This window comes from Amblyraja radiata, chromosome 10 (genome assembly GCF_010909765.2).
Source record: "Amblyraja radiata isolate CabotCenter1 chromosome 10, sAmbRad1.1.pri, whole genome shotgun sequence".
Lineage (NCBI taxonomy): Eukaryota > Metazoa > Chordata > Chondrichthyes > Rajiformes > Rajidae > Amblyraja > Amblyraja radiata.
This window is the reverse complement of record NC_045965.1, coordinates 46,760,825-46,776,298: the sequence shown is the minus strand read 5'-3', so window position 1 is coordinate 46,776,298 and position 15,474 is coordinate 46,760,825. Positions and strand designations below refer to the sequence as shown.

The 15,474-nt window shown below is 41.0% G+C and overlaps 1 protein-coding gene across 2 annotated transcripts in view; it reads right to left on the bottom strand.

The window, feature by feature from the left end:
• zswim5 (zinc finger SWIM-type containing 5) overlaps window positions 1–15,474 on the bottom strand; it is a 214,528-nt gene that overhangs the window by 17,815 nt on the left and 181,239 nt on the right. For both annotated transcript variants that reach the window (XM_033028731.1, XM_033028732.1), the window contains exons 5-6: window positions 14,105–14,284; window positions 23–199 (exon numbers count right to left, since the gene is read on the bottom strand). In XM_033028731.1, the coding sequence (XP_032884622.1) occupies window positions 23–199; window positions 14,105–14,284 (357 nt within the window). The remainder of the gene's footprint in view (window positions 1–22; window positions 200–14,104; window positions 14,285–15,474) is intronic.

Sequence of the window (15,474 nt, the reverse complement as noted above, 5' to 3'; positions counted from 1 at the left end):
AAAAGCAAGTTTGAAGTTTTACCTAACCACAGAGGTTGCCCGTGAGAGTTGAAAAGAAGGCTCTCGCCCTCTCTCTGGTAAGAGGGTGATGCATAAAAATCACTGCTGATTATGCGCTGAAGGTGACTATCCTGCCAGTGTAGATCGCAAGCCTCCATTGCACGTGTGAAAACTGTCCGTCTTGGTCTAGCTAAAGAGTCTGTTAACAGAAAGATGAAAAAACAAAGTTACTTTTTGTGAGAAATACAGTCTGAAAGAGCTGGAGATTTAATTGAACATTGCTGATCAGCTGAACTTCGTAACTTGTGTAAAAACTTGTGAAACCCTCATTTCACATTCAATATTATCTCCTGTAACTAACTACATAGGTTTGCAAAAATGTTTTTGGCCCACCATGATGACAATTGCAAACCAATCACTAACTTTCTCAATTTCTTCAAAGAACATTAAACCGGAACATTTCATACAAAAATGTTCGATTCGAGCAATGTAGATAGAATCTAATGTACAAACAAAGCCTCTCAAAATGCAATGTATCTAAGATGATTTTTTTTTAACTAGACAGGAGACACAAGGAACTGCAGATGCTTGTTTATAATTAGAAATACAAAGTGCTGGAGCAACTCTTTACGGGCGGCACGGTGGCGCAGTGGTAGAGCTACTGCCCTACAGCGCCAGAGACCCGGGTTTCGATCCTGCCTACCGGTACTTGTCTGTACAGACTTTGTACGTTCTCCCCCTGACCTCCATGAGTTTTCTCCCAGACCTTTGGTTTCCTCCCACACTCCAAAGACGAACAGGTTTGTAGGTTAATTGGCTTGGTGTGAATGTAAATTGTCCCTAGTGTGTGTAGGATAGTGTTAGTTTGCGGGGATCGCTGGTTGGTGCGGATTCAGTGAGCCAAATGGCTTGTTTCCGTGCTTAGTATCTCTAAACTAAACTAAATTAAGGGACAGAAGTTTAGGGGTAACATGAGGGGGAACTTCTTTACTCAGAGAGTGGTAGCGGTGTGGAATGAGCTTCCAGTGGAAGTGGTGGCGGCAGGTTCGTTGGTATCATTTAAGAATAAATTGGATAGGCATATGGATGAGAAGGGAATGGAGGGTTATGGTATGAGTGCAGGCAGGTGGGACTAAGGGAAAAAAATTGTTCGGCGCGGACTTGTAGGGCCGAGATGGCCTGTTTCCGTGCTGTAATTGTTATATGGTTATATGGTTATAAACTAAACTCAGTGGGTCAGGTGGCATCTCTGTAGAACATGGATAGATTACTTTTCAGGTCGGGCCCTTTATGAACACACGGAAAGTCACCTATTCATCTTCTCCACAGATGCAGCCTGGCACTTTGTGTTTTCTTTTTCTTGGCTACTTTCCTTATATATAATTGAGATCCTGTTCTCGGCCAAGTTAAATGGAAAAAAAAACTGTGAGGGGTGAAACTAAGTTAACGTTCAGGTCAATGAACTGAACTCAAGGAACTCATGAAAAGAGACCTGAAATGTTAATCCTGGGTTAGAAAATGGGGGTGGTGGCTGAGGATAAACAGTGACTGTTGCTACTCCTAATTCATCTCTGGCTAATGCTATTGCTATGTTTGGCAAGTACAGGATTGGTGCATCTATCATTCCTTCATAGTTATGCAATTTGCCAGCGCTCAGTCTTTAAACTCACATACAGAGACTGGCCACCTGAGTATTCATCAACCGATTCTATGCATGATTTAATGGTTTTACGAAAGAAATGAAAACAAAATAGTTGCAGAGCCAAGGGGATTGGATGTCACTGTTAATTAGCCCTGTGCTCTTTCATCATTGGGACCCGATTCAAATCTGTGCTGAACTCATGGTCTGTAAATCCCTTTTTCTCTCTGCTGTAGAGTTTAATGTGAAATAAGATTAGCCATCTCTACCTAGTTTGTGGCAAATCTGGGTCAATAACATTCTGATTTTGGCAATTTTATTCAGACAAACCACAAGAAAAATGAAAGCAAAATCTCAACAGGTAATCATTTTCATAAAATCAACAATATCTATTAAAAAAAATTCTTATAGGAGAGAGAAGCACACACAGATACATCAATATGACTTTATTTTGCTCATTACATCTACTTATACTCTGTCTTTTAGATTGTTTAAATGGTAAGTCGTGATCACATGGAAACTGAGTATTTGTGCCTGGGAAAATTGTCCGACCCATTAATGAGGAACAGGTGAAGCAGATGATTACATCTCTACTGATCTAATCTTGGGGTTATTAGTCCTTATCCACCTCAGGAGAACATCAGAGACTTGACCCTGTCACATGCAGAACTTTCCTTTATGACGACCATTCATGCTGAAACAATTGCTTTCGTTTTAAGAAATACAACAGAGAAAAGAAGTAACATTGCTAACGAAGCCAAGAATTAGATGAAGAAATAGATAAACAGCATTCTCTCCCATCACAGATCTTGGCAAATAAGTTATGGGCAGTCTGTTTGCTAAAGGGGGGGGGGGGGGGCAAAGACACCTCCAATCAATGGAAAATTAAATAAAAGTAAAAGAGATGGGGCAGGAAAAGCCATAGAACACAGCAAAGGGTCATCAAATTGGATTGTTATGTGTACATTTGGAATACCTGGGATTAAGGTTCCCAGAGAGGATGGAATGGAGACTTCTGTCGGTTCAACATTTGAAGCAACTAACTAAAGTGCAACATGAACAGTTAATCACTTTTAAAGATGGGTAACAGCTCATTTAAAGCACACGCCACTATCATTTTCTAAACAATTCTTTCTGATTACCAAAATTGTTGTTTCAATGCCGAATACCAGCTTAAAACTCCATCAAAAGATTAACACCCTGAAGCACTCATTTTTATTCAAGTAATGTTTACCATTTGGATATTTCTGGAGTCAACAAGGAAAGGCCAGATTGTTGTCAAAGGAAAGGGGAAAAGCAACAGAGGTGGCTCTGGTATGAATTACTAAACATCATTTTGGAACTCACATAGGAAGGGAGAAATGGTCTTTCCAATGGTTTTTTCAAATGTACTCCTTTTAAAATTACATTAGAACTATTTTAATAACTGTCTTAACTTCAGCAGAGGATCCCCAAAGTATGAATTGTTTATTTGTACTCAGTTATGCATTCTCTTTACTCTGCATTCATCAATTAGTGACAATTCATCAAAGCAGACACACCGCCAAGCTGGATAGGACAATATTGCCATTGCAATCATTGGTCTTCACCCTGGCCTCTCAAAGCTCATAGTATCTGAAAAAATCCCAATAAACTTGGAGTACAGTGAAAATATTAAATATATTACAACTACTACTGCATTTCAAAAGTGCTTTATTTGCTGAGGCTCTTTTGGAGACATCATGAAGCATCGTAGGCATTTTAAAAAGAAGAAACTGATGGTTTCTTGAACTACATTTCAAATTGTTTTGTATTATTTGCCTCTCTTCCAAACTGCCCAATCAAATGATCAGGAAGACTATTTATCGCAAACAAAACTGTTCTGGAATTGTCAATAAGTGCAAATAATGCTCCATTGTGGTTACTTACTATTTTCTTTTTCAACTACAATGTAAATGGTGAAATAAAAGCCCAGCACCTAAACTCTAATCGTTTTAAAGGCAGCAGAGTGATTTTCAGTTCAACATCTGTATGTACAAGTCTAAATCCATTTACCACAGCAGCTCATAATGCATGTTAATGGTTTGCATGAGGTATGTTGGGACCAGCAGACAATCATTTACCGTATTTAGAAAACAGCCCCGCTTCATTGTAATTAAAGACAGGAATGCATATCACAATACACGCATCAATCATATTAACATGTGCACATAAGCTCCTGCGCCAAATGAGTCCATAGCCAAACGCTGCTAAGTAATAAGCATTATAAAATGAACGCTTGCCAATACTGTAATATTATACTGCGGAGCTAGATGCAAACAAGTTTTTTTGTGAAACCAATGTGATTTTCAGGGAGACTGTAAACCAAGTTAACTCTGCAGGAAAGCATTTTAACTGGTTAGTGGCCTGCAATAGTTATTCTTTATTCCCTGACCGTTTCCAAAGCTGAATATGTTTGGAATAAATGGATCTTATCAGTGACAACTGGGCCTCTACTGCATCTGACTAAATGAATATGTGTTCCCATCTTTTGTCTACGTAAAATTGGTTTAGCAGAATACAATTTTGTTCTTGGGATATGGACCCACATCTCAAGATTTCATCTGAATATGCAAGCTGAGAAGCAAGTAACAAATAGACACATAAAGCGGGAGTAACTCAGCGGGACAGGCAGCATTTCTGGAGAGTAGGGATGGGTGATGTTTCCCATTCCTTCTCTCCAGAGATGCTGCCTGTCCCGCTTAGTTACTCCAGCTTTTTGTGTCTATCTTCGGTTTAAACCAGCATCTGCAGTTCCTTCCTACACAAGCAAATAACAAATGTTCCTTAAAAGAAGTAATAATTTCTGGTAGGGGAAATAAGACAGAAATATCATTTTAGTGTTGTGCATAAACGTTTTCATCATTCATATTGCACAAATGGTAGCTTTACTATATAGTCGTATTGTCATAGCCTTTTATCACTTGGATGGTAGGAAGGCAGAGGAAATGTATTTTCCATTCAGAATGAAACATTCATCTCCTTGAACAAACTTCACGTAACTCTTCAGTGGCAGCAGGGGGGAGGGTAGGGCGTGCACGCTCAGTAGAGGTTGAAGTAATGCCATGGAAGGGCCAACTGATACCACTAATTTGTAAGCTCATATTTCTCGTTCATCCTTTCTGCAGTGACACCTCATCTCAGACTTCCACTTCACTCTTACGCATATTATTTGGCAATTAGTTCTTGACCGACAAGAAATTATTAAAATAAAATTTGAAAAGGCACAAAAAAAACCTCTAATTCTCTTGATTTGCCAGGTTGGCCAGTGTACTGACCTCCATAATCAGGCTGTGTGAAATACTGTGATTTGTAGTGGGGGGTTTGCAATCGTCAAGGAAAAAGTGCCCTTGTCAGGGAATATAACTTTCAATAGCTCAAAATTTGCAGAATGCTATAATAGGGATAATACTTGAACCTTCTCCTTCAAATTAGAAACTATTACAGAAACTGATGGATAATTAATTGATCCGACGGCATAGGAATTGAACACAATAGCTCTAGAGATTGTAAGCTACAGCATTTTTTCCACAGTATTTTTCCTATAAATTCTAATATTTGCATTTGCAGTGGTAAGTGTAGTCTTGAGTGGTGAGAATAAAGCTTTTTTTGGAGTGTATTATTGATATGGCTAACACTATGGAGATTAGTTTAACTTGGGTGTCTTGTTCAGCACGGGACATTGTAGGCCGAAGGGCCTGTTCCTGTGCTGTATTCTGTCCTATGTTCTCTGTACCACCAACAATGATAACAATTATGTGTAGGGAGGAACGGCAGATGCTGGTTTAAACTGAAGATAGACACAAGAAGCTGGAGTAACTCAGCGGGAGATGCAAAATCTCTGGAGTGAAGGAATGGGTGACGTTTCAGGTCGAGACCCTTCTTCAGACTGGTTAGGGAAACGAGAGATATAGATGATGATGTGGAGAGATAAAGAACAATGCATAAAAGATATGCAAAAAAGTAATGATGATAAAGGAAACAGACGTTAATGGTTTATAGGGTGGAAATGAGAAGCTATTGTGACTTGGTTGGGGGAGGGATAGAGAGAGAGGGAATGCTGAATCTTCCTGAGGTGAGAGAAATCAATATTCATACCGGGCTGTAAGCTGCCCAAGCGAAATATGAGATGCTGTTCCTCCAATTTGTGTTTAGCCTCACTCTGCCAAAGGAGGAGACCTAGGATGGAAAGGTCCTATATCTTTATGTATTGCCTCTCAATAAAGTGTGGTACACATGTATCTCGGAGGAGCAATGTCAAAGTAAGGTTTGACACCAGACCACAGAGATAAGTGTAGATCACCAATAATTTGGTTAAATAGGTAAATTTTAAATACTATTTAATGGCCAGAAAATAGGTGCAGAGAGGTTTGAGGGCAACAATTATGGTGAAAATCAAAATAACGGAAGATACAGGGAGCTTAAAATAAAAAAACAAAATGATGAAAATACTCAGCTGCGTCCATGGAAGAGAAACAGAGATAACATTCAGATCAAAACCCCCTTTGTCTGAACTGGGAAGGAGGGAAAAGCTCACTAAGGTGCAAAGAGGTTGAGCAAAGAGGGCATGTCCAGTGGGACAAAAACTGGGACGATGCTGGGGATATGCTGTCAACTAGGCTACTCGGTTAATGAGTGAATGGAAGCAGTTGGAAAGCAGAAAAATAGACAAAAGAATGTAGGCGTTGCAAAGTGCTGAATAGCAAAACAAGGCCACGTTCAGGCTGAGCATTTCGACCATTTCCAGAGGAGAAAAAAATAAAAACACAGAATAAAGAGCAAACAAGCTAGCCAATATGTTATCAGCCTTGTTGATGGATGGCTAAAACCAGAGAAATCAGGATACCTGAAGTTATGTAGTTGGATGTTGAGTCCAGAAGTCTTCAATGTGGTCAGACATTTTTTTCCTTCTTCCCAGAGGCCATTAGGACTGTAAACCTATCTCTCCAGGGACTAACTTTACTGTACCATTTTACTGTTGTGTGGTGTCTTTTTAAAATTGCTGTTTTTTTCCCTTTTTCTTCCCTCCCACAAATATGTAATATGTGAATATGTGATTCTGTTCCATTCTGTTTGTAGTTTCTTTGTTTGTTTTTTTGCACAATCCGCGAGCATTGCCACTTTTCATTTCACTGCACATCTCGTATGTGTATGTGACGAATAGACTTGACTTGACTGTGGCTTCCTCTCTACCATTGACCATATCTCATGTATTTCCTCTGATCCCACCTCCTGTCCTCTGAGACAGAACAAGGATAGTTTCCCTGGTCTTCACTCTCCAGCCCTCGAGCCCCTGCATTCAAAGATCATATACTCTGGGAATGGAGGACATACTCACCCTGACCTGCTATGCATGTATTCTTAGTCTACAACCAGGAGCGGCACAGTGACACAGTGGTAGACTTGCTGCCACAGACCTGGGTTTGATCCTGACTACGGGTCAGTATGGAGATTGTGCGTTCTCTCTGTGACCGTGTGGGTTTACTCCAGGTGCTCTGGTTTCCTACCACATTCCAAAGACGTGAAGGTTTGTGGGTTAATTGGCTTCTATAAATTGTCCCTGGTGTGAAGGATAGAACAAATGTATGGGTGATCGTTGGTCGGCACGGACCCAATGGGCTGAAGGGCCTGTTTCCATGCTGTATCTTTAAACTAAACTAAACTCTTGTATTCTTCTCTCTGATTTGATTTTGTGTATGTTCTCATTCTCTAAATGCTCCCATTCACTCTTTGGCCAGAAAATCTTGTTTATAGTTTCTCCACCATGGTCACTAAAGTTTTACATTAATAGAGATTTCCTCTTCCCCCTTCCCCTTCCTGCAGCTTAGTGGACTTATTTTCTTTGTTTCCCAGATCTCCAAGCTGAAACACTCACTCCATTTCTCTTCCCATTGACGCAGCTTGACCTGCTAAGAATTTCCAGCATTTTCTCTTTTTACTGTTGAAGGGAGTTGGCCACCAATTCTGAAATGATTTCATTTGGGAATGATTAAGAACCTAGAATTAAAGGCTTTAAATTTCCTGGGATTTTAGGGGTGGAAGGCACTGCGAAACATTGGGAAATATTACAGTAGCAGAAGCAGTCTGTGTTTGTAATGGCACATGCATGTAGTTCTGAAATCTGCTGGGAGGGACAGGGATGTGCCCATGGAATGGAGTTTGTGGCAGGGACTGAGAACCTTTTTGATTAGTACAGGTGCCAGAGGCTATGGGGAGCAGGCAGGAGAATGTGGTTAGGAGGGTGAGATAGATCAGCCATAATTGAATGGCGGAGTAGACTTGATGTGCCTAAATCTACGCCTATTCCTTATGACCTTATGAACCTTGCACCAATCTTCTCAATCGTTACTTGAAGGAAATTTCTGTACAGCCCGAATGATTTAAAAACTATACATTTTATTGAGGTAGAATTTGCTCTCAGTTGCCCACAAAGATTCAAACAGAGTTCCACAAAATGCGATGATGGATATTGCTACAGCAAAGAGTGGATGGAGATGAGGCAGTAGACTTTATGGAAATCAGAATAGATACAATGAGCTGGAGTAACTCAGTGGGTCAGACAGCATCTCTGGAGAAAAGGAATAGGTGATGTTTCGGGTCGAGACCCTTCTTCAGGCTGAGAGTCAGGGGAAAGGGAAACGAGAGACATAGACGGTGATATATATATATAGAACAAATGAATAAGAGATATGCAAAAAAGTAACAATGATAAAGGAAACAGGCCTTTGTTAGCTGTGAGCTAAGTGACCTGCTGAGTTACTCCAGCTTCGTGTCTATCTTCGTTTTAAACCAGCATCTGCAGTTCCTTCATATACTTTTTGAAAATTAGGACCTGGTATTAGCTGTGTGGTGATGGTAATTTTTTAAGGAGAGGGAACTAATACCAAAGAAGAGACAGCAGTTAAAGCAGTTGCATTTTGGGAAGTCAAATGCAGGAGGAAAGTATGCAGTTAACGGTAGAACCATTAACAACATGGATGTACAGAGGGGTCTTCAGTCCAAGTCCATAGTTTCTTGAAAGTAGCACGCAAGTAGACAGAGTAATAAAGAAGGTAAATGGCACGCTTGCCTTCATTGGTCAGGGCATCAAGTATAAGAGTCAGGAAGTCACATTGCAGCTTTATAAAAGTTTGGTTGTCGCATTTGGAGTATTGTGTACAGCTCTGGTTGACCCATCCCTGGGCAGTCATGGTGGCGCAGCGGTAGAGTTGCTGCCTTACAGTGAATGCAGTGCTGGAGACCTGGGTTCGATCCCGACTACGGGTTCTGGCTGTACGGAGTTTGTACGTTCTCCCTGTGACCTGCGGCTGTTTTCTCCGAGATCTTCGGTTTCCTCCCACACTCCAAAGACATACAGGTTTGTAGGTTAATTGGCATGGTAAATGTAAAAATTGTCCCTAGTGGGTGTAGGATGATGTTAATGTGCGGGGATCACTGGTCAGTGGGGACCCGGTGGGCCGAAGGGCCTGTTTCCGCGCTGTATCTCTAAACTAAAATTACAGGAAGGATGCAGAGGCTTTGCAGATGGTGCAGAAGAGGTTTACCAGGCTGTTACCTGGATTAAAGGGTAAACAGATTGGACAAACTTGGATTGCTTTCCCTGGAGTGTCGGTGGTTGAGTAGAGACCTGATAGAAGTTCACAATGTTTTTAAAGGCATACAAAGGATAGACAGTTAGAACACTATTCACCAAAGTGTAAATGTCAAATGTTAGAGAGCATAAGGTTAGGACGAGAGGGGCAAGGTTTAAAGGAGATGTGCGAGGCAAGTTTTCTTTAAACATTGAGGGGATTAATGCATGGAAAGTAGTTCCTGGATGGTGATGGTGGAGGCAGATACAATAGTGACATGTAAGTGGCTATCCGGTGGGCAGCGCGACTCTCGTCAGCAGCGGCCTCTGCAGTCCGTCTGCGTTTTTTATTATTTTATGTCTATGTTTTTATGTAGTTTTTGTTATTTTTGTTGGGGTATGTGTGTGGGGGGTGGGGGTGGTGTGGGGGGGTTGGGGGTAACTTTTAAATCTCTCCCTGCACGGGAGACCCGACCTTTTCTTTGTCGGGCTGCAACGAGGAGCGGCCTCCAACAGGAAGACCGGGGGCTGTGGTGCCGACTACTCACCTCACCGTCGCGGAGCTGGCCGAGTCCAGAGCGGGTGGAGCTGTGGTGGACGCTGCTGCGGCCCGACCCCCGGAGATTCGGTGGCTGCAACTGCGGGTTTGGCGGACGGCGACACCGGGAGCCCGCGGGTCCCTGGAGGGAGACCGCTTTTCAGGGCTCCCGCAACGGCGACTTCTCCCGCCCGAGTTGCGGGGTTGAAGAGCTCCTGGAGCGGGGCCTACATCACCGCCCCGCGCGGCTTGGAATGGCCGCGGGAGTTTGCGAGCGCACGCCGGGGGCTCTAACACCAAGACCCGGTGTGCGCGACCCCCCGCGCGGCTTGGAATGGCCACGGGACAATTCGCCATCGCCCGCCGGGGGCTTTGACTTTGACTCTGACATCGGGGGGGAGAGTGCAGTGGAGAGATAAGTTTTTTTGGCCTTCCATCACAGCAATGTGATGGATGTTTATGTAAATTATGTTGTGTCTTGGGTCTATTTGTTTGTAATGTATGGCTGCAGAAACGGCATTTCGTTTGGACCTCAAGGGGTCCAAATGACAATAAATTGAATTGTATTATATTGTATTGTATTTAGATAGGCACATGGATATGCAAGGAATGGAGGGAAATGGATCACCTGCAAGCAGGAGGGATTAGGTTGATTTTGTATCATGCTCAGCAGAAATATTGTGTCTATGTTCTAACAATATCAATTAACAGGAGGCTAGGGTGGGAAGATGGGTGGTCAGCAGTTTAGTGCAAATAGAGTCATGGGAGCAAGAAGGGTGTTGCATGAACAAAATAAAGTTTTACTGACCATAGGAACAAAACCAGATTTTGTTCTTGAATATGCTCAGCCTTTGAACCTCCAATACCATTCTTGGTGGACAACGTCAATGATTCAGCATCAACTTGGTAAAAAGACAATTCACATCTCTGCCTGAATGGCTGGCCCCTTGCTTTGAGACTCTGTTCCAGACAACCCCGCCAAAGGTTATCCCTGTATCTACCCTGACCGGTCCTCGAAGAATTTTCTGTGTTTCAATGAGTCACAAAGGCTCTTGTGGCCCATGTGCTCTGGGCCTAAACTTGGTGGTGAATGTCTGTCATATTCATTCAAGTTTTAAGTTTGCAGAGAAGAGACTTAAACTAGGGGGAGCAGCCAGAGTACGAGAGAGAAAAAATTGTTCTAACGGCAACTTTGGTCAAAGATAGAAAATACAGTGTAGCTGAGAAATGTTATATAGATAATAGGTGCAGGAGTAGGCCATTATGGCACAAACTGAGATGAAGGCTGAACTAGAGATGGTATAAATGTATGAATAAACTAAATTGACATTAAGTTATGTGTCCTCAGGTTAATGCTTGGCGATGAAATCATTCTTGGTGCAGTAATACACATTAAAAAATATCGTGAGCATTTAATCTAAACCCAGATTTAACAGATTGGCATGCATTGACTGACACAGAGAGGAACAGAACAGATGGATGAATCTAATAGATTTTACATTTTTTCTCTGCTTCCTGGTTATTCTCAGCAATATCTTTTTGAAATAAATGGCTGTTGCATAACATCACCAGTTCCCTCACTTTTTTGGTTTGCCGATCATATAATTTAATCAACTATTTATTAATAGCAAATGATAACTGACACTGCTTTAATAAATTCACAGAAGGGGTTTAACCTTAACTGGGTGTGCTGTGTCTCTCAAGCAGAATCTCTTTGAAATGTATGATTCTGCAAGTCATTTGTGATATTCAATTAATCTCAAAATTAGAATTCTTCACTTTCACAGCGTGAAAGCTGAAAATAAATTGATGGTGAGCCTTGGAATCACCCGTAACTGAAATGAAATACCTCCTGCAGTCTACGGTAGCACAAATAATGTTCATTAAATGTTCATTTAAATGATCAGTGTAATTCCTTTATTTTGTACAATTAATTCAAAAGTACATTCAAATTGTATAACTTTATTACAAGCTGCATTTCCCGAGGTGCAGTAAATCAATATTTATGTATATGAAAATTAAAGTGAAAGCAACAGTTATTGCCTGTTCCCTGCATCCACTAGAAAATTAAAAATGCCGAACACAGCAGAATTTTCAAAACTAAATAACATCTTTAATAAATATACTTAAACACACCTTCAATTTGCTCTTTATATCACCAGTCTGTGGTCCTGAAGTAGCAAAGATTGAAAGTTTACATCCCATGCAGGTTGTGAATGATTAATTACATAGATCGATTAATATATCGACGAGAATCACTGTCATACAGTATGGAAACAGGCCCTTCGGCCCAACTTGCCCCATCTACACTAGTTTCACCTGCCTGCGTTTGGACTATATCCTTAAACACCTATCCTATCCATGTACCTGTCCAAATGTTTTTTCAAACATTGTGAAAGTACTTGCCTTAACAACTTCCTCTGGCAGCTCGTTCCATATACCCACCACCCCTTTGGTGGATATTGACAAAATGGTACTTTTAATCTACAAATTTCCAAGATTCTATGCATCTATATAAGGGTGTACAATTAGAATTCAAACCAGGTGAATAAACTAGGTTACAATATAGACTTGTCCTCATAATAATCATCTTAGATTATGAAAGAATTATGAAAGGGTTTCAGACCAGTAGAAATGTCAAACTTCACAATTACCTATACTTAGGATGGATAATACACAAGATGATATTTCCATATGCACTCTTAAAAAGTAAAGCACTTGCTTCAAATCCTTGTAACAATTTTTTTTTCGGATCAGGTCTATTTCCTGCCAGATCTAGGTTGGTTAAGTGGAGATTTCCTGATTCTCACAGCAGAAGTACTGATGAAAATGGGGCACAGTTCATGTGGCTCAATTTGAAAAGTATGCAATCTGCGTATATTTTCCACCATAAAACATTCAACATATATGCAGATGACGATTCTCCCCGCATTTCCATGGGAGGAAATTGAGATTCTTCACTTGTGATCTAAATATTTATTCCAATGCACGATAATGAGAATAATTGTCTCAGTGAAAATAGATATTCGGAGAGAGATGAGAAAAATAATAGGTTAACCGAAAATGGAAAGTAATCAAAATTCATCGTCGTTGTCAAAAATTTCTAAAGGTCGCCAAGACTTTTCCCATGAGCTTTATTGATTGCATTTGTTCGTGAAAATCTATTCAAATTTTTCACCTTGAGCATTTTATAAAAACATAACTGACAATGCACTATACGGCCACCACAGTGAATTAATTTTTCTGTGAATTTGCCTCTATATCCTCCGAACCATTATTTCAGTGTTGAGATATTTTATAGGACATACAACATAAATCAGCGACTTTTTATATAATCTCATTTCCTCTGGCTGAAGTAACTACTTTTCTGAAATAATTACGAGTTATGTTTTTAGTTACCAAGACATAAAATGCGATTTGGTCACAAGGCTGTGAAAATTGGCAGTAACTCCTTGAGCTGCTACTGAGAGCACATGGGCTGCTCCCTAATTTCTGCATTAAAATCTGTACCTTGTACCCAATCTGATAAGAGGAAATCAAAATCTGATCATCATATAAAGTCAGACTCATACAGAGTGGAAACAGGACCTTCGGCCCAACTTGCCCACACCGGCCAACATGTCCCAGCTATACTAGTCCCACCTGCCTGTGTTTGGCCCATATCCCTCCAACCCTGTCCCATCCATGTACCTGTCTAACTGTTTCTTAAATGTTGCGATAGTCCCAGCCCCAACTATCTCCTCTAGCAGGTCGTTCCATACACCCACCACCATTTGTGTGAAAATGTTACCCCTCAGATTCCTATTAAATCTTTTCCCCTTCACCTTAAACCAATGTCCCCTGGTCCTCAATTCCCCTACTCTGGGCAAGAGACTCTGTGCATCTACCCGATCTATTCCACTCATGATTATATACACCTCTATAAGATCATCTCTCATCTTCTTGCGCTCCAAGGAATAAGAGTCCCAGCCTACTCTAATTCTTCCTATAGCTCGGACCCTCGAGTCCTAGCAATATCCTAGTAAAAAAATATTAATTGCCCAGTGGGCTAACCACATAAAAGTGCCTCAAAAAACAAACCAAGGCATGGTCTGGGAAGAACTCTGTGTAAAACATAAATTTAGATTTTATTCCAGAGTTAAGAACTATGTTGCAGTTTCCCACGCCCATATTATCAAAATTCTCTTTGACTAATACTAATAGTTGCTTCAAGCTATCCACTGGCACATATTATTGTTTACATAAATTGACATTCATCTGAGAAATAAACTAATCTTTTCAAAGCATCCGAAACAATTTGTTCCCAACATTCATAGACTCCCTTATAGCCTGTACTCACCTGGATTCTGGTTGGAGCTCTGAGGGAGGGCATTGGTGATGTTGGGTAACTCGTTGCCATAGTTTCCATCTTCGAGAGGACAGACATCCATGTCACTCCACTTCTTCAGTTGTCGGAGCCAGGAGACTTTCTCATCTGGTTTGCAGTGAGGGTTCAGTACAATGCACACCCACAGTGCACCTGAAAAGGAAGGAGACAACTCCCAGTGATGAGGCATTTCAATCATTACTGTGTCAAACAATGTACGCTGTGACCTATGAATTGGACACAATGTGGAATGTGGCCCAGCGGCACAGGGAATGGAAGAACGCAAGCAACATCAAGCATTATAATTGAAATGTGCACAACTAACAGCTCATGAGGCATTCATTCTTGTAGAACAGTTATCTCTAAAATTGTATAATGGTAATCGTTCCATACCCCATGCCGGTTAAGTATTGTACCTTTCTAGGCCTATCAAAGGCATTCTTGCAACAATCTGTTTCCGCAGATTGGCAGCCCAAAATTGGTTTTATTTGTTCTGAAGAAAGGCTGTTAAATGTCAACCTTCCATACTTCCACTACTTAGTCAGAGAGTGGTACATCTGTGGAATTCACTGCCACAGAAGGCTGTGGAGGCCAAGTCAATGGATATTTTTAAGGCGGAGATTGAAAGATTCTTGATTAGTACCGGTGTCAGGGGTTGTGGGGAGAAGGCAAGAGAATGGAGTTGAGAGGGAAAGATAGATCAGCCATGATTGAATGGTGGCGTAGACCTAATGGGCTGAATGGCCTCCTATAAGTTATGAATACTTTAATACCCATTGAGTCTTGGAGATACATTAAGGAAGCAAACAATCTGAACAACTGAGAGCCCATTGTTCATCAAAGCCTATTTTTCCACTAATCCTATCCTAACCCATTTTATTTCACTTCATTCTGTCCAGGTCTTCCTATTCTCAGTGAGAATGTGCTCTTCAAGACCACATTCTTTAAAGTTTCACTCAATAGTCACTTGTTTCCTTCCTAATTCTCAAACACATTTTGAAGTACCAGCATTGGAAGTGTAAGCAAGGATACCATTTAAGAAATTCTTCATGAATACCTTCAGTAATACTTGAAGGTCAAAACACAATTGGTGACACATCGTGTTAATACAATGTTAATAGAGACATTTAACAAGAGCTTAACAGCGACACCGCCACTGTCTCGCGGAAGGCGGAGATTTTAATAGATTTTGTTTTCACCAAATTTCAAAATCTGGATTACAAAACACAACATTATTGTCCCCCACCTCTCAAAACATGGGAGGTACATGTCACCCAACCTCCTCCCCCCCAGGGCTAATGGAATCATGCAGGAATGGGGTACAGATTTTGGATGATCAGCTA